This window comes from Lithobates pipiens, unplaced genomic scaffold, assembly GCF_037356315.1.
Source record: "Lithobates pipiens isolate NorthernLeopardFrog02 unplaced genomic scaffold, aLitPip1_a1.2 Scaffold_10, whole genome shotgun sequence".
Classification (NCBI taxonomy): Eukaryota; Metazoa; Chordata; class Amphibia; order Anura; family Ranidae; genus Lithobates; species Lithobates pipiens.
In genome coordinates, this window is record NW_027507686.1 from 51282962 (window position 1) to 51310761 (window position 27800).

General features: G+C 42.3%; 1 protein-coding gene across 2 annotated transcripts in view; it reads left to right on the forward strand.

Moving 5' to 3' along the window:
- ADAMTS18 (ADAM metallopeptidase with thrombospondin type 1 motif 18) overlaps nucleotides 1–15430 on the forward strand; it is a 153256-nt gene extending 137826 nt beyond the window's left edge. For both annotated transcript variants that reach the window (XM_077454708.1, XM_077454699.1), the window contains 4 exons: nucleotides 5841–6032; nucleotides 8390–8602; nucleotides 12631–12778; nucleotides 14491–15430. In XM_077454708.1, coding sequence (XP_077310834.1) covers nucleotides 5841–6032; nucleotides 8390–8602; nucleotides 12631–12778; nucleotides 14491–14624 — 687 coding nt within the window. In that variant the 3' untranslated portion in view covers nucleotides 14625–15430. The remainder of the gene's footprint in view (nucleotides 1–5840; nucleotides 6033–8389; nucleotides 8603–12630; nucleotides 12779–14490) is intronic.
- The last annotated feature ends 12370 nt before the right edge of the window (nucleotides 15431–27800 follow it).

The window sequence follows — 27800 nt, forward strand, 5'->3', positions numbered from 1 at the left end:
CACCTCGAATGGCGGCGGCAGCAGCCGAGGCCCGAGCGGTCGATCGGCCTCGGCATCGCTGGAACCCGGGACAGGTGAGTGTCCATTTATTAAAAGTCAGCAGCTGTAGTATTTATAGCTGCTGGCTTTTAATATTTTTTTTTTTGGGCGGAATCCCTCTTTAAGGGAAGAAGTACAGTGGAAACTTGGTTAACAAGTAACGTGGTTAATGAGCGTTTTAAAAGATGAGCAACTTTTTTTTTTAAAACCTGACTCGGTTTGTGAGTGTTGTCAACAAGCAGAATTCAAGCTAATGGGCGGTACAGTACCGCATTTGGCCAGAGGTGCAGGGGCGCCGGTGACACTCGGAATATTTTGGAGCCTTTTGGAAATATTTGGAAACACTCGGAAATACTTAATTCACAATCCTTTCCGAGGGTTTCCGAGTTCAGCCGAGCTGTCCCCGGGTATTTCCGAAGCTCTCCGGCGCCCCTCCACCTCTGGCCATATGCAGTATTGCATGCAATAGAAGTCAATGCGGAACAAATTTTCTTTGTTTCCATTGACTTCTATGGGGAAACTCGCTTTGATATGCGAGTGCTTTGGATTACAAGCATTCTCCTGGAATGGATTATGCTCGTAATTCAAGGTTCCACTGTATAACCTATCCCTTTGCAGGCTTGGTGTTCTCTCATCTTCCCCCTTTCGTGATACATTGGGGTTGATTTAATGAAACTGGAGAGTGCAAAATCTAGTGCAGCTCTGCACAGAAACCAGTTAGCTTCCAGGTTTTTGCCAAAGCTTAACTGAACAAGCTGAAGTTAGAAGCTGATTGGCTACCATGCACTACTGCTTCAGATTTTGCACTCTCCAGTTTTAGTAAATCAACCCCAATGTGAGAGCTAGTATCCCACTACTTTCCTTATGGGGTATACTTTCCCCCATCCATTTTGCACTGCATGGCTGAGTAGTTGTTTCGGGACAGCTGCTTCATCAATGGTGTGGTGGCAATAGTTGGTTGTCTCTCTAAGTAAAATGCAAAAGGAACATATGTACGTGTATGTATGTATGTATGTATGTACCGTATTTATCGGTGTATAACACGCGCCGGCGTATAACACACGCCAGCATATAACACACACCCCAAGTTTAGGAAGGAATTTTAAGGAAAAAAACTTTTAGGAGGGAAGTTTAAGGAAAAAAAACTTACATTTAAATGCCCATCAATGCAGCCTTATCAGTGTCCATCTGAAGCCTTGTCAGTCTCATTTGCAGCCTTGTCCATCAATGCAGCCTTGTCAGTGTCATATGCAGCTTTGTCATGCAGCCTTGTCCACTATTGCAGCCTTGTCCATCAATGCAGCCTTGTCCACCATTGCAGCCTTGTCCACCATTGCAGCCTTGTCCACCATTGCAGCCTTGTCCATCAATGCAGCCTTGTCCACTATTGCAGCCTTGTCCATCAATGCAGCCTTGTCCACTATTGCAGCCTTGTCCATCAATGCAGCCTTGACCCCTTGTCTGTGTCATTTTCAGCCTTGTCTGTTTTATTTAGAGCTTTTATTTTTAAAAATGGCGCCGCCGAGATGTCCTGTGTATCTCGGCGGCGCTTGGTAGTTCTCGGCCGCCTTTGGCAATTCTCGTTGGCTTTCGGGCCGCCTTTGGCCCTACCCGTCGGCTTTTGGCTGCCTTCGGCCCTTCTCTGCGGCTTTCGCCCATTCTCAGCTGCTTTCAGGCGCTCTCGGCCTCTCTCAGTGGTTTTCAGACGCCGGGAAGGGCCGAAGGCGGCCGAAACCCGCCGAGAAGGGCCGAAGGCGGCCGAAAGCCGCCGGGAAGCGCCGAAGGCGGCTAAAAGCCGCCAGAGGCTCCAAAATGGCGGGGATCGGTGTATAACACGCACCTGTGATTTTCCCCTGATTTTAAGGGGAAAAAAGTGCGTGTTATACGCCGATAAATACGGTACTTCCAGAACAGTCCTTCATAAAAAAAAAAATACAGTTTTATTAAAGCAGAACTATACTGCATCTGACCATCACAAATCAAAAACACTATTTAATGCATTTAAAATATTCAAAGCAAACTCTCCCACCCATCCTTGTCACCATGCTTTATTTTGCTGAGAAATCACTTTGAAAACCACCCCTAGAATTTCTGGCATTGGCCTACTTGAAGGAGAAGTCCAGCCAAAGCTCGTTTGGCTGTACTTTTCCTGTGAATCACAGGAGTGCAATTCCTTTTGCACTCCTGTGACCCATGTCACCAATGTCAGTTCAGGCACCATGTCATCTTGATCACGGAGTCTGGATCCGCCAGGTGCCTGGACTGACACCTGTCTCAACGAGGCGCTGAAAGCCTGAGACGGCCGCTCCGCTCCCTCCACAGCTCAGCACTCCAATGAGTGGGGAGGGAGCAGAGCAGAGAGCTGTGACTGACAGTCTACCGCTCTCTGCTCACAAAGCTCTGAAAACCAAGTGATCGACGATGTTTGATCGCTCGGTTCTCAGTGTAGAGGCGCTGGGGGACAGATGCAGCATCGGACTGATGCTGCATCCACCTACCATGTTTCCCCGAAAATACGACCTAGCGTGATTGTCGGTGATGGTTGCAATATAAGCCCTACCCCCCAAATAATCCCTACCCCATTTCCCCTAAAATAAGCCCTACCCTGAAAATAAGACCTACAAGGACTTTAACTAGGGCTTATTTGGGGGGTAGGACTTATATTGCAGCCATCACTGACAATCACGCTAGGTCTTATATTCGGGGAAACAGGGTAGGTAAGTATGATTGGGGATAAAAAAAATCCTTTACTTCTCTTTTAAGTAAGGGCAGATGATTCATGTAGCATTTACATGTAGCATCTTGTGAGTGCCAACATTTTTTTGCTGTTCTGGACCTAAAAATCACTTTTGGACATTTGAAATCTTACATTCCATGTTAACTAGGGCAGTGGATAGAGATATTGAAGAGTGGGTTACTTCTGTCTCAGTAATGCAGTGTACACACGGTTGGACTTTCCGGCAGAAAAAGTCAGATGGAATCATTTCATCGGATATTCCGATCGTGTGTGGGCTTCATCTGACTTTTTTTTCAAAAATTCTGACGGACCTAGAAATAGAACATGTTTTAAATCTTTCCGACTAAATCAATTCTTATGGGGAAAACCGTTCGTCTGTAGGCTATTCCGACAGACCAAAAACAAAGCAAGGGCAGCTATTGGCTACTGGCTATTGAACTTCCTTTTTCTAGTCCCATCATACGTCATCCCATTCTAAATGAATGGACTTTGGTGTGATTGTGTGTAGGCAAGTCCGTTTCAGCGGAAGCCTGTTGGAACTCCAAAAGACCGCCAGAGCTTTTTCTGATGGAAAAAACGGTCGTGTGTACGCGGCATAAGATACAAATACCTAGTGCCCAACCTGCAACTGTGTGGCACCGATAGTGCAGCCCTTTGAGCCCCTGCAGACAGTAGTCTATGTTTTCCTTACCTAGGTGCCTACTCAGACCAGTGAGAAAACTATTCTTTAGCCCTGGTTCACACTGACTGCGGGAATGAACTCACACGATTTCATTCTCGTATGTCAGTCCCGACTTCGGGGGGGTGATTTCAGAGACATCTGTGTGTTATGTCAATGGTAATCGCACCCTGAAATCGCCAAACGTAGTACAGAAACTACTTTTGGGAATCGATGCAGCGTCGCATCGATTTGGATGCTGCCATTGCCGGCCATTGATGCCTATTTGACATGTCAAATCGCATCAATGTGAACCAGGGCTGAGACTGTGTTTTAATAGTTGCATGGTTTGGTTTATTTCTATCACACTATCTTACTTTCTATGGACTGTTTGTTCCTTTATCTTTTTATATATTTATTTTTTGAATCCTTTTATAATGGATCTTATGGTAATTCTAGTAATTTTGGAAGTGGGAAGTACAAAGCACCAGGGCTTTTTTCTCATAGAATAGGTGCAGGAACTCCCCCTTTTGGGAGTTGCCCATTGTCTTTGCCCCTACCTACCTCTGAGCACCAGTCTTTGGTTTCACCCCCTACCCATCTCCCAACACTGCCCCTTTTAGAGAATACAGAACCAAGTAACATTTGTGGTACTAAGTAATTTGTATGGAATTTGTTATTGATTTCCTAGATTGTAAGCTCTAACGAGCAGGGCACTCTGATTCCCCGTCTTGAATTGTATTGTATTGTAATGTCTGCCCTAATGTTGAAAAAAGCACTGCGTAAACTGTCGGCACTATATAAATCCTGTATAATAATAATAATAATAACAAGAAAAACAGTCAAATAGACTCCCCACAGCCAACAAACATAGACCCACCAGCAACAATAGATCCCCCCCCCCTGCAACAATGGCCAACCTACAACAAAATACCCCCAGCAACAATAGACCCTCTAGCAGCCAGCTATAATAGACTGCTCTCTCAAAAGTAGATCCCTCCCAACAAAAACTGACCCCCCAGAAACATAAGACCCACCGCAGCAACAATAGACCCCCCACCAGCAACAGTGGACCTCCCCAGCAGCAATCAACCCTCCAGCAACAATAGATCCAGGAGCAGCCAGCATCAATAGACACTGTAGCACAACCCAGCACTCCTTGCCATTATATACATTCAGTGCTGGATGTGCCGGAATGCGTTCCCCCATGTTCCCGCAGAAAAAAAGCACTGACAAGCACAAACGTGGAATCATAGGTTTGCAAAGGAGCTTTAATAGCATTGATCTCTAACATTCTCATGTAATGTGTCTCCAGTCTTCAGTCTGCTGATGCATGTCCTCCGATCTCCAACAACTCCTTTAGCATGTTCACAGTCTCAGGCCATCTCCTCTAGTCTCTGGCAGTTCTCTTTAGTATTATATTCACTGAGTATTATATGCGGGCCATAGTGTCAAGGGTTACACTTGAGGCCCTTATATCAATAAAGTTGATGACCACTGTTCTAACACTTCCCCACTCTAATTCCCTGTACACACAATCGGACATTCCGACAACAAAATCCCATGGTTTCTTTCCGACGGATGTAGGCTTAAACTCGTCTTGCATACTCACGGTCACACAAAGTTGGTCGTAAATTCCGAACGTCAAGAACACGGTGATGTACAACGCGTACGACATGCCGAGAAAAATTAAGTTCAGTAGCCAGTGCTTCTCTTCTGCTTGATTCCGAGCATGCGTGGCACTTTGTGCAGCGGAATTGTGTACACACGATCGGAATTTGCGCGAACTGATTTTGTTGTCAGAAAATTTGAGAACCAGATCTCAAATTTTGTGCGACAGAAATTCCAATGGAAACTGTCCGATGGAGCCTACACATGGTCGGAATTTCCGACAACCAGCTCCGATCTCTTTTTTTTCCATCGAAAAAATCCAACCGGGTTTACAGGGCATAACTTAAACAAGCAAAGGACACATTTTGTCTGGAGTTCCACTTAAAAAAACTAAATAAAAATTTTTTTGTGTCTCTGTAAAGTTCTTAGCATACTGTAAGTTACAATTTCCACAGCAGCCTATTACAGTGGAACAATGGACCCTATTAAATTTATATTATACACATGACAACAAAATTGCTGGTCCCTTTGGTCTTGTAACAAGCCAGATCTTATGTCTGTCACTAAATAAGTACTGATGTATCAGCCAAAATGTCTAATTTGTAGATTGAGAGGCAAAATGAGGAGAAATATTAATCCAAAAAAAATGCAGCCTTGGCCCATTATTAGCCCAAAGGACTAAGCGCAAGCTCTTCTGGTATATGTATATATGTAAGTGAGCACTATACATGTCATGTTGATATAAGTATTCTACATGAGCTCTGTCTGACAGCTTGCATTCCTTGTCTGGTCTAGTGCTCCCGATCCTGCGGTAAGGGAATTAGGAAACGAGAGGTTTATTGCAGAAGTGTCAACTTTGAGAAGTATAAAATCCTTCCAGCAGACCTGTGTCCAGCAAGCTCCAAGCCAGAGTCCACTGAGAGCTGCATGCTTGCCCGCTGCCAGAAAAATGACAAACTGCAGTGGGTGATATCTGCATGGACTGAGGTAACCTTCACATCTAAAGAAAGACTGAAAATGTGTTTTAATTTGTTCTGTTTTGATCAAATTTACTGCTTAAGGGAATTACAGTGGAACCTTGGTTAATAAATAACGCAGTTAACAAGCCTTTTGAAAGACGAGCAACTTTTTTTTTTTTTTAATTCTGACTCGGTTTGCGAGTGTTGTCTCGCAAAACGAGCAGAATTCAAGCTAATGGATTGTGCTGTACTGAATTTGGCCAGAGGTGACACTCGGAAGGGTTCAGAGCCGTTCGGAAATACTCGGAAATACTTGGAAACACTTCAAGTTCAGCCGAGCTGTCCCAGAGTATTTCCGAGGCTCTCTGGCACCCTCCTACCTCTGGCCACATGCGGTATTGCATGCAATAGAAGTCAATGTGGAACGAATTATCTTAGTTTCCATTGACTTCTATGGGGAAAATTTATTTGACATGCAAGTGCTTTGGATTACAAGCATTCCCCTAGAACGGATTATGCTCATAATCCATGGTTCCACTGTACCTTCATTTTAAAGGGTCAGTCCAACCAAAATTTTAATTTTTGAAAGTTGCTGGGCATTTGAACCAGCCTACCATTTCCTCAGAGACTCTATTGTTGAGATCTCTGCTCTTGAGTTTTCATGTTTGTTGAGGCCATTATGGGAAATTCCCTATGTCTGGTTTGGAATTTATTGTATAATATAGGGAATGCATCAGATCTTGCCAAAATTAGCCAGAATCTCAGGTGAAATATAGTTGGGTGGAACTATAATAGGAAGATCTTATTACTGTAGCTTTCAAGATATAGACAAAGTCAGGGGCTAACTCTGGGATGCCATTAATCCGTAGGGTTCAATATTGAGTTGGCCCACCCTTTGCAGCTATAACAGCTTCAACTCTTCTGGGAAGCTGTCCACAAGGTTTAGTAGTGTGTCTATGGGAATGTTTGACCATTCTTCCAGAAGTGCATTTGTGAGGTCAGGCACTGATGTTGGATTAGAAGGCGTTCTATCGGGTTGAGGTCAGGACTCTGTGCAGGCCAGTCAAGTTCCTCCACCCTAAACTCGCTCATCCATGTCTTTATGGACCTTGCTTTGTGCACTGGTCCAATGAAAGCAGTCCATAGTGTAGTATCACAGTGACAGACGTTTAATAGATCAAATAACTTACATACAGACAATAAACAGCAATTTCTTTAGTGCAGGATGGCTCCAACCTCGGCCGCGGTCAGAGCCTCAGAGTCACCTGACTCTCTCTTCCCACACCCTTACACTGATGTGGTAGATGCTTTTTTCCAATGAGTTGCACTAATCCAAACTGTATTTTAGGGCATGGCAGCCCACTTCTGGGTGGGGCACGCCTGACCCCTGGTTGAGACCTCATGTGTCCTGACTGGGGCCTCTCTGACACCTGGGTGGGACCTGGGAGCTGTCTCCAAACTGGGAGCCCTGAGCTATCCTCAGGCTTGAGTATATGACCCTGGACACCTGTGTACTCACACAGACTGCCGGCATCCAGTAAAATCCAAACACAGGGTTGAAGGTTCTGTCCCACCCAAGACACTTTGGAACCTTCAAGCTCCAGGCCCCAATCCAGGTTTACAAAATCCAGAGAAAGCCAAAAACACAACTTTCTCTGCTCAATCTGGAACCTCACATTAAAGTAGTTTTTTTTTTAACGAATACCTGCTAGACAAAGGCATAATGAGCTAGTATGCATAGCATACAAGCTCATAATGTAATACTCACCTGAGATCAAAGCCCCCACTGCAGTGCCCATACACCAGTCCAGCAGCCAACATCACTTCCAGATATTGCAGCTCCTGTGCTGTGATTGGTCAGAGCTGAGATGACGTCACTGCGCGCGGGAGCCACCGGTGACGACACAGTCTCACATACATGCCATTGCTTCAGTCTGCTTTAGTGCTCATGTGCCGATGACGTTGGCACATGCAAATACAGGGGATATCTCCTAAACCGTGCAGGTTTAGGAGATATCCTAGGTAGCTACATGTAAGCCTAATTATAGGCCTACCTGTAGCAAAAAGTGTTTGTAAAGGGTTTACAACCACTTTAAGCCTTAAAGCCAATTCTGTGTAATTTTCTCCTACATTTCCACAGTGGCAGGGCATCACACTGTCATTGTGAGTAGTGACACTATTACAGATACTGTTGGTAATGTTGTGCCACAAAAATTCCTAAGAAATGTATAAAGAGAGCATGTGATCCCGCTTTGGTGAAGTTGACCCTTACACTAAAATTTACTTACTTTTTGTTTGGAGAACTTTAGTATGTTGTAAATTGTAAGTGACAGGCACACATAAATGTATTTCTGTTATTTGATGCATATGTTTCCCTTTGTGCAGTGTTCAACGACCTGTGGCCCCGGTGTGAGGAAGCGCGAACTGAAATGTGGCGAGAAGGACATTCATGGCAAAATTGTGACCGTTCCACAAAGAAGGTGTCGAAGCGTCCGAAAAGTCACCGTACCTCTGGAACAGCCATGCAATAACAAGCCATGCCCTGTACAAACACCATACACTGTTTATAATGGGTGGCATGCATCTACGTGGCAACCGGTAAATATTCAGAGTAACATGCCACATGCAAAGTCTTGCCATATTGTTCTTGCTTCACGTGTACTTGGGTTATTAGGAGGAAGCTTCATTATTAACATACTAAGGTATACAGAAGTCATCAATAAATCAAGTTACTAGGGTCCACCATGGAATTAAATATGTAGATACAGAATAATGTACACAATGGAGTGGATTTACTAAAACTGGCACACACAGAATCTGGTGCAGCTGTGCGTAGTAACTAAGGATGGGCTCAGGCGTGTTCTCAACTCCACGTGCCCGAGCCCACCAGGAAGATTACACTGCGCAGTGCTAATCACAGGCAGTGATACATTTTACGCTTCTGCTGCTTCACAGATCGGGAAATGTCTCACTGCCTGTGATTAGCGCTAAGCATTGAAAGCCTTCTGGCGGGCACGGGCACGTGGAGTTGCAAACACGCCCGAGCTCATCTTTAGTAGTAACCAATCAACTTCTAGCTTTTATTGTCAAAGTTTATTTAAACAAGCTGAATTTGGAAGTTGATTGGTTCCCATGAACCAAGCACCAGATTCTGTGTGCACTAGTTTTTGTAAATCTCCCCCTACGAATGTATGCTTGTCATCGTTTCAAAATGTTTGTGCACCTTTCCTATATTTTACTAGGGAATCCTGCTTGAAAGTGTAAATGATAAATTCCAGTGTTTAGGTGCAGGAGGGATGTAGAGGTGCACCATACAGCCCCACTGCTGGTAGCCTGTAAAAGTCTATGAGAGGCTTACATTTGCTGCAGGATGGGACAGTATGGTGGACCAAGCTTTACTCATGTTTAGTGCAGTATGCACCCAAGGACAAATGCCCGGAGCACTGACTGCTTGCATTCTGCTCATCTGTTCCTGGGCACATAATGCACTAAATATAAGTACTGCTCAATGCACTGTTCAGCCCATGCCAGCCGCAGCAGTCACCAGCTTCACATAGACTTTTATAGGCTACTGGCAGCTAAACCCCCAGTGTGCATCAGGCCTATGGAGGACCTAGTTGTATTTTAACCTAAAGCTATGTGGAGACTTCACAGAAAAGCAGTGAACCAATCAGACAAGCAGTAAACTTCTGGTGGACCTCTGTACACATACAATGTACACCTGCAGGTCGTCGTATTGCAAAGAAGGGATATTTTCATTTTGTTTTTATGATTTTAGAAATTCTTAGTAGTGGAAAGGTAATTTATTTACAAGATGGGAGTCTGAGCCAACTGCTCAACCCCTCCACAGACCGGCATTCCAGTGAGCGCTGAAGGGGCAGAGCAGACAGTCAGTGACTGACAGTGCCCAGCTCGCTGCATACTGAAAACTGAGTAATCAGCAGTCTTTGATAACTCAGTTCTTGGTCTTAAGCCTGGTACACATTATTTGTTTTTTTCACACAACCCAGCCGGATGAGCGAAAACCAACTGAGGAGCTTGTTCTACTTACTATGCAATGTTAGTACAGCAGTCTACCCACTGAGCTATTGTGTTCTGACAGGGGGACTGCCTCTCTGCCAGAACACACTGGTTAGCGTTGGCAGCCATTGGCTGCAAGCGCCGATCAGAAGATGATCGGCTGCTGGTTTTCCAGCATGCTGTCCGACAGAAGCCAGACAGGCTGCTGAACACACTGGCCAAATGTCGGCTGGTTTATATTTAACCAACTGATGCAGGCCAATATTCCACCAGTGTGTACCAGCCTATAGAGGCGGCGAGCTGCAGCTGGGATCAGTGCTGCAGCCACCTGGCTGAGTATGTATATTTTTATTAAAAGCCTTTTTTTAAATCGCCTGTATTTTCTAATTAAATGTATTATTTAGTAATTTATATATATATACACACAATGTCTCACAAAAGTGAGTACACCCCTCAATTTTTTATAAATATTTTATTATATCTTTTCATGTAACAACACTGAAGAAATGGCACTTTGCTACAATGTAAAGTAGTGAGTATGACATCTAGTATAACAATGTAAATTTGCTGTCCCCTCCAAATAACGCAATATACAGCCATTTATGTCTAAAGCGCTGGCAACAAAAGTGAGTACACCCCTAAGTGAAAATGTCCAAATTGGGCCCAGTTACCCATTTTACCTCTGTGGTGTCATGTGACTTGTTAATGTTACAAGGTCTCAGGTGTGAATGGGGAGTAGGTGTGTTAAATTTGGTGTTATTGCTCTCACTCTCTCCTTTTGGTCACTGGAACTTCAACATGGCACCTCATGGCAAAGAACTCTCTGAGGATGTGAAAAAAAGAATTGCTGCTCTACATAAAGATGGTCTAGGCCATAAGAAGATTGCCAAGACCCTGGAATTGAGCTGCAGCAGGGTGGCCAAGATCATACAGTGGGTTAACAGGACAGGTTCCACTCAGAACAGGCCCCGCCATGGTCGACCAAAGACATTGATGACATGCTCGTATAACATGCTCAGCATCATATCCAGAGGTTGTCTTTGGAAAATAGACATATGAGTGCTGCCAGCATTGCTGCAGGGTTGTAAGGGGTGGGGGGGACAACCTGTCAGTACTCAGACCATACGCCGCACACTGGATCGAATTGGTTTTGCATGACTGTCACCCCAGAAGGAAGCCTCTTCTAAAGATGATGCACAAGAAAGTCTGCAAACAGTTTACTGAAGACAAGAAGACTAAGGCCGCGTACACACGCGCGGACTGTTCGCCCAACTTTGTCCGTCCAACAGTTTCGGCAAACAGTCCGCTCAAAATTAGCATGGACGGACATGCCCACACACGACGAACGAACAGTTTGCTGAAACCGTGCGCGATGACGTGAACGGCACGTACGACGGGACGAAAAATACGACGTCCTATACACTGCATTATAGCTTTCGGCGTGAAAATCCTTTCTGAGCATGCGCGCAACTTTGTTTGACGAACAAGCCTACACACGGGCGGACTGTTCGCTCAAACAAGGTTTCAGCGGACAGTTTTTCGGAATTTCCGAAAAACCTTGTCCGTCCAACTGTCCGCTGAAACTGTCCGCTGAAAGCCCACACACGAGCGGACTGTCCGCCCAAACACTGTTCAGCGGACAAAGTTGGGCGAACAGTCCGCGCGTGTGTACGCGGCCTAAGGACATGGATTACTGGAACCATGTCCTGTGGTCTGATGAGACCAAGATAAACTCATATGGTTCAGATGGTGTCTAGTGTGTGTAGCAGCAACCTGGTGAGGAGTACAAAGAGAAGCGAGTCTTGATTACAGTCAAGCAGTAGTATGGTAGTAGTAGGGAGTGTCATGGTCTGGGGCTGCATGAGTGCTGCGGGCAAGGGGGGAGCTACAGTTCATTAATGGAACCATGAATGCTAACATGTACTGTGACAAACTGAAGCAGAGCATGATCCCCTCCGTTCGGAGACTGGGCTGCAGGGCAGTATTCCAACATAACGTCCCTAAACACACCTCCAAGACCACCACTGCCTTGCTAAAGAAACTGAGGGTAAAGCTAATGGCTGGCCAAGCTTGTCTCCAGACTTAACCCCTATTGAACATCTATGGGGCATCCTCAAACAGAAGGTGGAGGAGCGCAAGGTCTCTAACATCCACCAGCTCCATGATGTCGTCATGGAGGAGTGGAAGAGGACTCCAGTGACAACCTGTGAAGCTCTGGTGAACTCCATGCCCAAGAGGGTTAAGGCAGTGCTGGAAAATAATGATGGCCACACAAAATATTGAGACTTTGGGCCCAATTTGGACATTTTCGCTTAGGGGTGTACTCACTTTATTTGCTAGCAGTTTAGACATTAATGATTGTGTGTTGAGTTATTTTGAGGCAACAGCAAATTTACACTGTTATACAAGCCGTACACTCACTACTTTACATTGTAGCAAAGTGTAATTTCTTCAGTGTTATCACATGAAAAGATATAATAAAATATTTACAAAAATGTGAGGGGTGTACTCACTTTTGTGAGATACTGTATTTTTAAATATCAGCATCATGCCAATCCAAGTGTTGTCAATGGTAGATGAAATCTTTGTCACCTGTCTCCATATAGTGTACTGTGACTTGTGGTGGAGGAGTTCAGATCAGAAATGTCCAGTGCCTTCATCAAGGTAGACCTGCCGTGGGCTGTGTACCTAATCAGAAGCCACCAACATCCCAAGCCTGCAACATGCAATTCTGCCCTTCTACAGGAGTTCATGGTAAGTGTTCAACAGCGTGTGATGAACAGGCTAGCTGTCCTTGTATAATTTTGGAGACTCTTTGAACCATTGAAGGTACAGGGTATCAAATCTGATGTTTATCACAAACTGAAGTTAAGTATGCTTGTGCTTTGCCTTTCCTGAACCCCTGCCCCCCATCAACACGCTAATAAAATGTTTAAATAAAATCTTTCTTTTTTCATTACATACCTCACTCAGTGGGCCTCCGAGCTTCTCCATGCAATGCAAGCAGGGCATGGCTGGTTGGAGTTGCCAATGGGGTGCTGTACATAGCGCCCTAAAAACATCACAGCACCCAGCCTCAGTACCCCTCTCAAGAGGGGCTCTTGAGAGGAGTTATGCAAATATTAAAATGCATTGATGGGTGGATGGCATTCTGGTGGAGTGGATGCTCCTAGGCAGGTCTTATCTGACTTGTTCTGGTTTCTAATGCACACTGTGAGAAGCTGACATTCAGCTTTAATATGCACAGTATACTGAGAACCTGGCCTATCCGCCCAAAGCCTCTATTGTAAATACAGGCATAGTTGTAGTTAACCAGTCACCTACCAAGACAAAGTTCCTTTGAAATGATTGGCTGGAAATGTGAGAGCCCGAAGGCCTGTGTTGATGGGCTTTGGGCTGTGACAATGAGCTTACTTTTGCAATTTTGAGTCTGAAGCATTTCAAAAATCACAATTGGTATGCGCATTCAACCTACACCTATTACAAACTGGCATTTGACCTGAAGAAAGCTAGTATTGTATTCCTATAGCATTTTATAGGGAAAGAAGCAATTCTGAAGAAAACAAAGCCCATCGACATAGACCCTAAAGTTGGCCATAAACAAGGAAACTATTTCTGATTGCTTTAAAATGCCCTGCCATGCTTCCTGCTCCTTTCTTTACAGTTACATGTACATACATGGTCAATAAACAATCTTCAAGCATGCAGATATCTGCATGTTGGCATACCCATTAAAGCGGAACCTCAACCAGAAGGGGAAGTTCCGCTTGTTTCCATCATACCCCCATCAACTGCCACATTTGGCACTTTTTGAGGGGGAGCGGATACCTGGTTTTGACAGGCACCCGCTCCCACCTCCAGTCACATCGCCAAAGCGATCTGTGTAAAAGTTTGGCCCCTCTTTCCCTCTGAAGCCTTCTGGAACACATCACAGGTGCCAGAAGACTGCAGGGCTATTCAGAAAGCATAGCACGGCTCACGCATGCGCAGTAGGAAACTGGCTGTGAAGCCGCAAGGCTTCACTGCTGGTTTCCCTTATCTAAGATGCTGACGTCTGTACCCATAGCCAATTGAAGGCTCGGGTGAGGACATCGCTCAATTCCTGGATAGGTAAGTCTCTTTTTATTAAAAGTCAGCAGTTACAGTATTTGTTTTTTGGGGGGAGACTTGAGCTGCTCTTTCATGGCCTTTGCTAGCTTTAATGGAATATTGTAGTTTCTTTACTATATTCACACCTGTGATTACTGCATATTCCACACTGCATCCAGCTTTGGATCTGAAATCTAAAAGAGAATCAGGCATAGTAAACAGAGTCCTGAATGATTCAGAGAGTGACACCCTCACTATTCTTCTACTAGCAAGGGCAGCAACATGTGATTTTTTTTGTATAGCTATGTTTTGTATAGCTTTTTTTACCAGTGAAAATCAATGTTTGCACTAACTGGGCACATTGTCTTGTTTTACAGAAGATCCATCTTGCGTGGACTATTTCAGCTGGTGCTCCCTAGTGCCCCAGCACGGAGTCTGCAACCACAAATTCTATGGGAAGCAGTGCTGTAAGTCATGCACCAGAAAGAAGCACTTTGGTGATACTGGCTGATCTCCCAACAAAGGCAAATTTGTATAAAATCCTGTGAAACAAATTCATAAAGTGAAAGAAGTTAATCATCAGCAAACTGTCGTTTGATCCTCCAGCTAGAACTCCTGAAGCACCGAGAACTTCTAGATAATCAGATTTTAAATTGACTGAAGTTGACTGAAGTGTAGCCATAGCTGCATTCCATGAATAATAACAACTCAACTCATACTGCAAAGTAATTACACAAGGTGGCTTCAGGATAGAAATAAAATGGCTTACTTTTACATGGAGGAGTATGGAAAGTTGCCGCAGTAGATCCATCTAGTGTGGACTATAACACTTGGTGCTACACTGTTCTTCAGTATTGAGTATGCGACCATAAATAATATAAAACTATGCAGCGTATATACTGCAAATTGGATTTGGAGATGAACATCAATTCTGACCAACCACAAGTACGACAAGAGGACATGTATGCCTAATTATTGTCTATGCAGAACTGTAATCATGAATAGACTACAGTATGTCCCTCTGTACTCCTTTGTCTTCCACCATGGAGTTTGTTACCACAAAAGTTATGAGAAGCATGATATTAGACAGCATACTTACTAGGATATAGGAATTATTAGTATGGCCACCCAAAAGGTACACTAAGAGGACATTGTGTACTGAAAGAGCATTTAAAAGTTCATTTAATGCTTCTTTTTTGCCAACATGGAGTTTACAGACACATTTTATGTGGAAAACATTGTTTTAAGCAAGAAGAACATTAAACTGCTTTCTAAGTTGCTTTCATGAAACAGAAACTGCCATCAACCGATATGCCAAGAAGTGCGCATCTTTGTTGATGTCCTTACGGGAGGTCATTCATGACCATACTGTTAAACTGGTGCTCTTTCATTAACAATACAGGGATTTCTATCCCCATATTATATGGGACACAGTGTTTGCAGCTTTGGATCTGTCCCTATCTGGACCCCCATTAATGGAAAAATGCGACCACCGATTATTTCTTGTAGAGGAAACGTGCACCTCAAGTTTGTTACTGGCATTAAGAAACTGCTTTTTAGAGATTTCTTTGATTAAAAAACAACAGTCCAAGACTTGAATACTACTGGAAGGCTTCTGGTAGGAAAAAGAAATATTATGTAAAAGGAAAGAATAGCTGCACATGCAACACTGAATAAATGTGCATATTTATTAAGGAATGGACAAGAGCTGAGATGAAACTCTTGTGAACTATATCCTACAAATATGTATTTCAAGCCATAAAAGTAACCTATTATGAGTCAGTACAGAGGGCCATTTAATCAGTGGACCAAAAGGATGGCCCCAGTGATGAACTTTTAAAGCTATAAACATCCACCAAAACTTAGCCTTCAGTTATTCATATTGATTGTATCTTCAGTTACTTTAAATTCTAGACTTAAGGATCTAGCTTTATGCATTCTACTGCAGTTTCTCATCATTATAAAGTCGGATCATAACAATGGTCCTGCTCCGGTGCTTACTTAATAGAGACTGTTGGTCAAAGCTATTTGACCTGGACAATGTAAAGTATTAATATGATCATAATCTATCCATGGTGCTTTCCACCTTACTGCTGGAAAAGTAAGGTGATTTTCTATTTATTTCCTATAAATCACTTTCTGACCATTTGTTTATTAGTAATGCTGAAAATCCCACCAAAAGGAAGGGGCGGGTAGATCTTCAACAATGCAGGAATGTCTTGAAATTTTTATAAGAGTGAACCAGGGCAAGAAGACCCTTTAATGGTGTACAGGCCCTAACAGATGTTTGCATTTTATTGTCTTCCCATTTTAAAATGTGTTCATGCAGGTGTAACTTAAACTGGGGGTTTATGCAAAATATAAAACTGCTACTAGGAGACTGTTAAAAGTTAAACTTGTAGCCAGAGATTTGTGTTTCACATTTTAGTTCCCTACTTTACATAATTTCAACAGCTCACCATACTTGTCCTTCACTGGGATTATATCTTGCATACTTCATTGTTGGCAATTACACAATGCAGCACAATAATGGAGAAAAGAAGGCAAGATTGCAGGAAGACTCTTGAATTCATACAAATTGATCTGCAACACCAGAAAGCTGCAGTTAGAATCTTCCTTTTATTAAACCATCCACAGGAATAAAGCTCACAGACAAATTGATGCATCTCTGCCCAACAGGGCTTAGTTATAACTAATGACTAAGACCCTGTTGGGCAGAAACTCTTAAAAATTAAGATTTTAACTGCAGCTTTCTGGCGTTGCCAATCGATTTGTATTGGTTCAAGTTTCAACAGTTGTGCGGGCTGGCACTCGCTTGTCTTCTTCCATCTGACATTGGCTTCTAGGTTGCAGCATAGCTCCACTCTCTTTTCTATGCATTCTGTGGAAATAGCTGAATCGCATATGGTACAGCAGTGTAGGATCAGAATGCATGCAGCTTGTTTATTCTTTGGATCTTTCAGTGCACTTCAGACAGATACAATATAGGAATCTTAATAATGCGGATGAGTTATTTTTGGTGCCAAAATCTTGGCACCAAAAGATCTTTCAAAGGATGGGTAGCTTTTTGCATCCTTAATTCAGGCAACTGATTGAGTAAATATGGTTCTTATGGGGTCAAGCTAACAGCAGATTTTGTTAAGCGTCAGACAAGGGTTAGTGTTAGGGTCAATGGCTAAGGTGCTGGATTAAGGGTTTCAAGGATACTTTACAAAAGGTTAATGTTAAGTGTCAAGGGCATTTTTAAGTGCTAGGGTTAGATTGAGGGTTTAGGGTTAGCGTAAGTGTTTAAAGGTTAATTTTAAAGGTTAGAGCCCATTCCCATGTATGGCTTGTGACAATACATGCTAAAACACGTTACTATGTGTTTCTGCAACTCAATGTCAGGTCAAATGCTAGCCCCATGTTAGGGATTAGAAACTGGTTATATATCAGGGCAACTGGGGAAACATGTTATGTGCACCTTCATCCTATCACTGGGCTCCAAGCAGTGAAAAAACATATCAATAATAATGTTCTGAAGACCCAGATGTGGGTAATGAAAGAAACTTTTTGCTCTATCTAGCTTTGTAGACTCAGCAACAGCCTCGTGTGCGGTAGATATACAACCAAGATTTCCATTTTATCTTAGACTAGTAAATATGAATCCTCTACAGCAGAGGTTTCAAACTCAATTTAATTGCAGGCCGCATCAGCATTATGGTTGCCCTCAAAGTGCCTGTTGTATCTGTAAGACTAGATTACCAAAGCACCCCACCCCCCCTTACATCAGAAGTCAAGAGTGCCCCACCCTCCCTTACCTCACAGTGCACCCCTCTTTCTTGTGCTGCTGCTGGGAAGAAGTTGGGGGCAGAGCAGGGAAGCAGAAAGTGTAGAGTCTGAAGCAGGACCAGAGGAGGGCTGGAGTCAGCTAAATGCTGAGACCAGGGGAGGCAGAGACAGGGGGTGCTGTGGTTACACAAGGAGGAGCAGGATCTGTAGGAGAAGTACTGTTCGTCTCTCTGCTGCTGACTTCTGAGATGGGGGGTCAGAGGCGAGCCTCTCTGTGGTTGCATGGAGAAGCGTAAGTTCTGCCTTAGGAGTTCTGTCCTCTCTGCTGCCAACTGCTGAAGGGTTGCAGCAGAGGAGCAAGGGCCACATGAAATGGCCTGGTGGGCCTGATTCAGCCCACGGGCCTAGTGTTTGACACATGTGCTCTACAGGTTACCTAAGGAACATTTTAGAAAACAATATAATAACTGGTCATGGCTGCTTAGATCTCTGCCTATATGTTTAGCCTAGGTTATGTTAAGCTAGTCTCACTTCAATGGTGCTGAGGGGTCAATAGGGGAATAAAGGTGGCAAATGATATAATGATAATATGAGGGAAAAGCTCCCTAGCAGGGCCACAGCCAGCAAAAAATAAAACTGTGAGGCGTCAACCTTTCTAGACTCTATGCAACCCAAAATAAATTGTTTAGGGATACATTTTAATTGTACATATAGAGACCTTCTGTTTCCCTTAAGACTGCAGTCTAGTCCCATCTTTGCTGTTACGTAATCTCAGCAAACTGGTGTGTGTTGGCATAGAAGAGGGCAATTAGAACCAATTTAACATGGCCTCAGAAGAAAGGGTAAAAAATAGGACATGAGTGTAAAAATAATAATAATTGTGGCTATTTAAATTTCCTTACAAAGGAATAAAGAAAGCTAATGCTACTGCCAAACCCAGCAGGCCTCAGACATGGCTACATGCTACTATAATTTTATGAGGCGTGGCAATGAGGAGTATATTTATGGAACTCCATTTAATCCTACCAGTTATACTACATACCTAAGGTCCCATTTAGTTGCAGCAAAAAAAGTAACTTTGAAGCCTTTGATTACTTAACTCTAGACCGTGGTGAGTTCCAGTGACCATGTAAGAAAAATCAAAAAGCACATTTTTTTTTATTACTGTAGGCTGGTTTGTATGTATAGGATTTGAGCCACAACAATACATTGAATTACTCTTGTATATCACAGTGCTTTGATTGATGCCCAGGTTAATGACTTAAAGGGGAACTCTTCCTTAATGTTTCTTATAAGTACGATGATTATGGTTTGCCCCAAATTTGGACTGTTTACATTTTCATTAGTTCCCATACTTGTTTGCAGAGACATTAAAAGGTGAATATAGAAGAAACTATACAGCTGGAAATATTTGACAACTCATAAAAAAGGGACTTTAAAAGGCAGGTCCTAGAATACAATACAAATCAGCCACATATATAAAAAATAATATATATTTTATTAGTAACAGCTTGTATAGGGATAATGATTAACATAGACATGTTAATAACAACCGCACTAATACACTAGTTGATATATACCGTATTTATCGGCGTATAACACACACAGGTGTATAACACGCACATTCATTTTAAGAGGGAAGTTTCAGGAAAAAACTTAAATTTTTGTATTGGTGTATAACACGCACACGCTATTTGCACCTGATTTTCATGGTGAAAAAGTGAGTGTTATATGCCAATAAATACAGTAGATATTATGTATGTGTAGTGACCACTCATATGGAATAAACATGATGGATATCCCATTTCACTAGCAGTAAATTGCAGTCAACACATTTCGTAGAAAAACCCACTTCATAAGCACCAACGGTGAAAAAGGTTACACGGAATCCATAGACTTTACAATAATGGTTTCACTTAAAGCGGAACTTCCTCCTCTCATTCAACATTGACTATTTGTAATCCTTATGCTGCCACCATTGGTAAACAGATCATAAGTAGATCATATTTTCTTGTTTCAAACTCATTTTTTTTACATTTCTTTAGTTACTTCCTGGTTTCCAGCAGTGTTAATTTAGTTGAAGATAATATTTTTATATTATCAGATATTTCAGATGACAAAATACGACTAAAAGTAAAATTTAATTTAAGTCAAAAGTGACTATGATTAAAAATCGAAAATTGACGTAAAAAAACACTGGATATATATCACAGTGGTTAAATCTGCATCTGTAGTGTATGTTCAAACCTTAAAGTAGAAGTTCAGCCCAAAATTAACTAACTCTAAATCTATTGGCAGCCACATTCTAAAACAAACCTATCTAGCACTGTAAAGCAAAAATCGCTATACTTACCTTTTCTGCAGCCGCTCTGGTCCCATACTGAGCTGTCAGCGGCGGCTTCTCTGTGTAGGCATTTGCAGAAGAGGCAGCCGACAACAGAAGCTCCACAATAACTATGGGTGATGCCATTTCCCAGGCATTCCCAGTCATTGTTGGCTGTCGGCATCTGCTGGAGACCAGACCGGATCGGCTTTAAAAAGGGTATGTACAGAGATTTTAACTTTACAGGGTTAGATGGATTAGTCTTAAGATTTCCACTTTAATGCCATAAATATTAACATGTTATTAGATTTTTACGCCAGAAGTATATAATGAGTTTAGAAATTCTAGAGAAATGCTTAACTCATGCATTATAATTTAACTTCAGGATGATTTGGCTGCTCAATGACCAGGCCATTTGATCATCTCTGCAGTTTTTATTTTTTGCGTTATAAACAAAAAAAGAGCGACGATTTTGAAAAAAAAAAACGATCGCTCATGGCCGGCGGCGTGACCGCCATGCACACGCCCCCCCCCCCTGCAGTGCAGCGGGCACGCACCTGATATCCCACTTAAAAGGGACCGATGCACAGCTACGATAGTTTGCGGGATCGTGTTGACCTGCCGCAGTATTATGACGGCAGCTGGTCAGAAAGCGGTTAATTAAACCATTTGATTTTAGTCAGTTAAAATGTACTGGAGATTTTAGTCAACTAAAACTAAAACAATTCAGATGACTAAAATACGATTAAAACTAAAATGCCATTTTAGTCAAAAGACTATGATTAAAAATAAATTGAAATTTGATGTCAAAATTAACAATGGTTTCCAGGCCTAGGAAAATTATGTCATATTTCCCAGGAGTTGCCAAGAGGGGTTTTCTCAGCTAAGCACAACCTCTCCTGTCTGCATGCCTGAGCTAAGGGCAGACGGATTCCAAACAAGAATGCTTCATGAATAATTTGCACTTACTCAAGATGACCAGAGATGCTGGGGGGGGTTTTGAAAGTGATTTCTTAACAAAATAAAGCATGGAGACATGGATGAGAAAGTGGAGAAGTCCAGGCCTTCCGAGTGTCCTTTCATAAGAAGGTGCAAATTACAGAAGCAGTCTCCCCATCCTCCTCCTTCAGGTAGCATTAGGCAATGAAACCACTATTGGTAAACCATTGTAAACTGTTAGATGAACCCAACCCCTTTTACCGCCCACAGGTCAGCCTATAGCGCTTTTCATTCCCGGCAATCTGCCGGGCTTCAAAGCACTAGAGTCCATTCCTTGCTCCATTGTAGTGCACCATTCAAACAACTCCAGCCACCGTTGTAAGCTCTTTGGATGTTACATAACCTCTTTCACCATTGGTCCTGATGAAGTGAATATTTCTACGAAATGAATTGACCTTATCAACTTTCTGACTAATAAAATAGAATTTTTACATATGTGGCTTATATATTTATATTCGGTTTATACTCTATTCTATGAACTGCCATTTAAAGTCCCTTTAATACAATTGTGGTTTAGGAAATATTAACTAATCTTTTTCTGAGTATCATCCAACTTTGAAATATATTCCACTACCTTAGTAGAAGTACAGCTGTAAAGCCGGCCATAGATAATTCGAATGACTACCGGAGATTGAAAACGTCTATGGGCAGGCTGATCCATCCAACTAGTATGCTGGATTTTAACTAGACACGTGCAATTTGCTTCATCCAGAGTGGTGGCACTCTATACAGGAGGTGTGTTACTGGCCAGATCACCAGGTGAAAACAGAGGGAGGAACAGCCCAAAAAAAAAAAAAAGGAAACAAATGCAGCCACCACATCTGATGATTGTTAAGCTGTAATATATACAATTTTTGTTTTTGGGTTGAATACCACTTTCATTTTAAACAGATTTGGCCACTATAGATGGTGCTAATGCCAGGTACATAAGGGGTGTTTTTTTTTTTTATTTAACGAAAAACAAAACAAAAAAACTGGTAGGTTATTGTACTAATTAATCCATGTTGGTGCAGCAATCACCCCAGTTAAGCTATTGTATGCTGAAAGCTGGATTGCCCCCTTGCCAGTACACACTGATCAGCGCTCACTGCCATTGGCTGTGAGCACAAGTCCGATGCTGTTTTCCAGCATGCTCATTCGTCATACCTCGGATTGCCAGTAACATGGTTAACAAGCGTTTTGCAATACGAGCTATTACTTTAAAAAAAATCCTGACTCGTTTTGAGAGTGTTGTCTCGCAAAACAAGCAGGATTCAAGCCTCGAAACACTCAGAAATACTCCGTTCCCAAACCTCTTTGAGGGTTTCCGAGTCCATCCATCTCGGACCACTCTCCGAGTATTTCCAAGTCTCTCCAGCGCCCCCCTCCACCTCTGGCCAAAAGCGGTACTGCTTACAATAGAAGTCAACGTGCAACAAATTATCTTTGTTTACATTGACTTCTATGGGGAAACTCGCTTTGATATGCGAGTGCCTTGGATTACAAGCATTCTCCTGGATTGGATTATGCTCGTAATCCAAGGTTCCACTGTACTGTTCTAAATGAGAAGTGTATTGCTTAAGTGCCTCTTCACACATTAGCATCTCGTAATGCTTTAATGCAATAATTTGTCCCCATTGAACGCATTTTGACTGGGCTAGCAACCCACCTCAACACAGCCAAAAACATGCTTTCAATATTTTGTCAATGGAACACATTGCAATGTGGTGGGAGCACCACAGGTACATGAACATTGTCTGCATATGTGTGTTGGCATGCCATTTAGAATGCGCTACACTATACCCTTGCATTACGATAATGGCTGTTTTACCATGCATTGCTGCAATGCCTAGCATAAAGCCAGATATAAGAAAAATCAATCCCAATATATTTCTATACAACAGTAACCCCTCTTCTAATGTGCCAAACACCATGATTAGACACTTGCCTTCAATTGCAGGGAACTGACACAAGACCTTCAGTGCAGGTACTGCTGAAGCTTTATTTAGGGAAAAAAAAAGAGAAAATAAAACAGCAAATATTCATAACATTATTCATAACATTACATGATGCACATTTGCCGTTTTTAAAATTTTGACTGGAACTCTGGTCCACTTGAAATAAATACAACAGTTACATCAATGTGACAAAATGACAATAATAAAACTGTTGCTAGGTGACAAGAAATTAGAATACAGTATCACATCCCTTTTATATTAATACAAAAGAAAAAAGGGGAGTAGGCGGGACTTTTAAGGTACCAAAAAAGGCAAACAGATTAAAAAAATATAAATGTATTTATTTAAACAATTCTTAAAATAGCAAAGAGCATTTACAACAGTCGCATATTATTTCTTAGAACATGTACAGCCACTTCTTACTCAACATGTTTCGCTCACAAGAGCTTCTACAGGAGTTTATGGAGAAGTGTCACATCAAGTATTAAATACTATAAAAGAAACAATAGCTGTAAATGGATTTTGTACAAAATGTACTCTACTCAAATGTATGAATATTTTCTTAAATTTATATATATATATATATATATATAAGCCCTTGTACACACGGTCTGAGATTCCGACAACCAAATCCGTCGGAGTAATTCCGACGGATTAATTCCGGAAGAGGTCCGGAAGTGATGTTGCATACACACGGTCGGACTAAAGCCGCGTACACACGGGCGGACCGTCTGGCCAACTTAGTCTGTCGAAACACATTTCAGCGGACAGTCTGCTCGTGCGTGGGCTTCAGCGGACTTTTTCAGCGTGCAGTCTGGCGGACTAAGTATTTCGGAATTTCCGAAATACTGTCCGTCATACTTTGGTTTCAGCGGACAATCCGCTCGTCAGTAGGCTAGTTCGACGGACTAAGTATGGCGCATGCTCAGAAAGGATTTACACGGCGAAAGGTTGCATTGCTGTGTATTGGACTTCCTATTTCTAGTCCCGTCGTACGTGCTTTACACGTCATCGCGCAAGCTTTCGACGGACTGTTTGTGCATCCGTGTGTGGTCAAGTCCGTTCATTCGAAAGTAGGACGGACTGTCCGTCGGATTGTCTGACGGACTAAGTTGGCCATACAGTCCGCCCGTGTGTACGTGGCTTTAGTTGTCAGAAAATTTGATTGTACATAACGTGATGACGTTATTTCGTTACGACGGGACTACGTTCAGGCTAGTCGCTTTGGTCTAGGAATTTTATCTGAGCATGCGTGGCACTTTGTCCGTCGGAGTAGGCTACACATGATGGGAGTATGTCCGATAGGAGCATTTTGTCGGAAAATTTTACCGGCAAGTTGGAAAAATTCGTCTGTCGGATATCCCGACAGAAACAGTCCAATGCAGACCACACACAGTAAGGATATCCGACAAAACGGTCCGATAGGAAACATTCCGACGGAATCTCCGACCGTGTGTGCAAGGGCTAAGATATAACACATAAATAATGTTTCATTGATTTGTGACGTAATTTTATTAATGGCAATTTTAAGCATATCCATTTACATCTGTTATTTATTTTATAGTATTTCATACTTGATGTGACACTTCTCCATACACTCCTGAATAATTTTGTGAGGGAAACATGTTGAGTATTGCTGCGTACACACGATCGGAATTACGGCCAGAAAAAGACAGATGAGAGCTTTTCATCTGAAAATGCGACCGTGTGTATGCTCCATTGGAATTTAGCTGTCCGAATTTCCACCAGACAAAAATTGAATGCATGTTCTCAATTTTCCCGACGGAAATTCCGATCATGTGTATGCAATTCCGACAAGCCAAAAATGACGCATGCTCAGATTCAACTACGAGACAGAAGCTATTGGCTACTGGCTATTGAACTTCCCTTTTCTAGTCCCGTCGTACGTGTTGTACGTTCCCGCGTTCTAAACAATTGGAATTTGGTGTGACCGTGTGTAGGCAAGACAGCTTGAGCGGAATTCCGTTGGTAAAACCATCAGAGCTTTTTCCGACGAGAATTCCGATCGTGTGTACGCAGCATAAGAGTAAGAAGTGGCTGTACATGTTCTAAGAAATAATATGCGACTGTTGTAAATGCTCTTTGCGATTTTAAGAATTGTTTAAATAAATACATTTATATTTTTTCAATCTGTTTGCCTTTTTTGGTACCTTAAAAGTCCTGCCTGCTCCCCTTTCTTCTTTTGTAATAATAAAACTGTATTTTCTTCAAATGGTGCCAAACCTGTACCTTGAAGATAGTTCTATATGAAATCATATTTTGCCCCGACTTAAGATGGATAGTAGGTGGGCATAAAATGTACATAAAATTTATATAAATAATAAAAAATAATAATAATAATATACAGACAGGTCTGTATGTTCAATCCATAGTGGGTTTTATACAATTTGGTAAGATGTTCTATGCTAATTGTCTATTATTTTATATGAGAATTTGTGTTGTAACCTCTATGGCACTAAAAGAGGTTGATTCTCTGAATGTTTGAAATAAAATAAAAAAAGTTGAGTATAATGTATTATAGCAATAAATGTTATATTTATTATGTTTTTTAAGAAATCCTGTTTTTTAAGTGCTGTACATTTCCCAATAAAATGAAAATTAAAATGTCTTGAGTTGCCAATTACTGTGATAAAAACAGAGAATAGGTGCAGGAACACCCCCTTTCTGAGTCCCTCCTTGTCTCCACCCCCTACCCTCCTCCAAGCACCATCCCTTGGTTCCACCCCCGACCTACCCTTCAGTACAATTTTGTGGTGCTAAAAAATTTGTATGGAATTTGTTCTTCAATAAGAAGAAAAGCAGTAAAATAGATCCCCTGGAGCCATCAAAATTGATCCCCCCCCCAGCAATAATAGACCCCACCCCAGCAACATAGTCCCCCCACACAACAACAGACCCCCCCCACAACAACAATGGACCATCCACAACAAAATACCACCCCCAGCAACAAAGAACCCACCCCAGCAACATTAGACTCTCAGCAGCAACAACATCTCCAAGCAGCCAGCATCAATAGACCCTCCAGCAGCAACAACAGATCTCCAAGCAGCCAGCAACAATAAACCCCTCCCAGCAACATAAGACCCCCCCAGCAACAATAAACCCCCCACAAGCAACAATAGACCCTCACACAAAAACACATCTCCACCAGTGACAATAGATCCCCCAGCACACCCCACACCCCTTGCTAGTATATACATTCAGTGCTGGAGGTGCTGGAAACTGCGTTCCCGCTGAAAAGAAGCATTGGATAAAAGCAATAGTGTAATGTGATTTTACATGTAAATTCTTTTTCTGTGGCGCAAGATAACATACACTAGGGCTTTAGGTGTTCAGGCATTTCTTTTTTACTGATCTGAATGCAGCTCATTGCTTCCAACTGATCTGAATGCAGCTCATTCCAATAGGCCTGTACACACAGACGTGTAAATATCAGTAAATAATGTTACCTTTCAATCAATAAACCAAAAACAAAATTACGTGTTTCTGGCCAGTATTTCACACATAGTATCCTCCCAGTATAGGATGCTAGAGAAATCTTTTGGCTTGCTCTGTAATTAGAGGAGCAGTGATCATTTGCCTTCGTCTGCTCATGGTTTTACAGGCTGGGAGTTTGATTGTTTCCCCCTGCCTCTGGGAGAAGCTTCCGGGACTAAGGGCAGGAAATCCAAAGGACTGGCATGAATATTTACTATGACCTGGCCAAACCCTAGGGAGGTGTGCCCAGAAGGTGGTCTAGGGGGTGATAAATAGAATGAATCATTGTGGAGATTGTTTTTTTTCCTACCAGGAATGGATCTGTGAGCTTTGGGGGGCTGCTTGCCCCTGAAGCACATCTGGACTGAAAGCTGGATTTCTCTGCCAAGGGATCAAGTCAAGAGGAGGTGGCTTCTCTAGGACTTGTAGAGTAGAGATCCTGAATTAGTGTAACCAGAGAGCCATTCCTTGTGCCCCCCAACTATGAGACTTTAACTATTCTGAAATGACCTCATGGTCCCCAGCTATGAAAAAATATACTGTTCTTTAAATGACCTCATGGTTCCCACCTATGAGAACTAGACTCTAGACTCTTTGCTTTACAAAGAGAAGAAAGTCCTCTGCTAACTGCTCTTAAAGAGTAACTCCACTTTTACTGAGAAAAAAAAAAAAACCTTCCCCACTTGATGATCTATGTACATTGCAAGGATTTTAACAAACGTTGTTGCAGGTTCCTAGCCTTTGTTATTCTGAAGAAATCCCTGTGTATGTGTCTGTGTCCATGTGGAAAGTGAATCTAATGGGAGTAGTTTCATAATCAGCTGCAGCACTTTAAGGGCTGTAATGAGGAAAGTGTCAGGGTTTGCATCCCTAGATGTGATTTCCTACTGGAAGTATCTCGCCAAAATTACATTTTTGTTGCGGTGATGCCCAAAATCTGATTTGTATCTTAGGCTGACTTCTGGGAAAATCAATGAGCCAATCACACAAGTAGGAAATTATATTTCTGGGGGACATTCTGTGTACAGAACACCTTCAGGTTGTCATATTGCATTGCGTTTAGAGACAATTACAGAGCTGCATATTGAAAAGGAAAGGTCATTTTTAATAACATTTAATTGCAATATGTCGCAATTATATATGCTATATTATTATTATT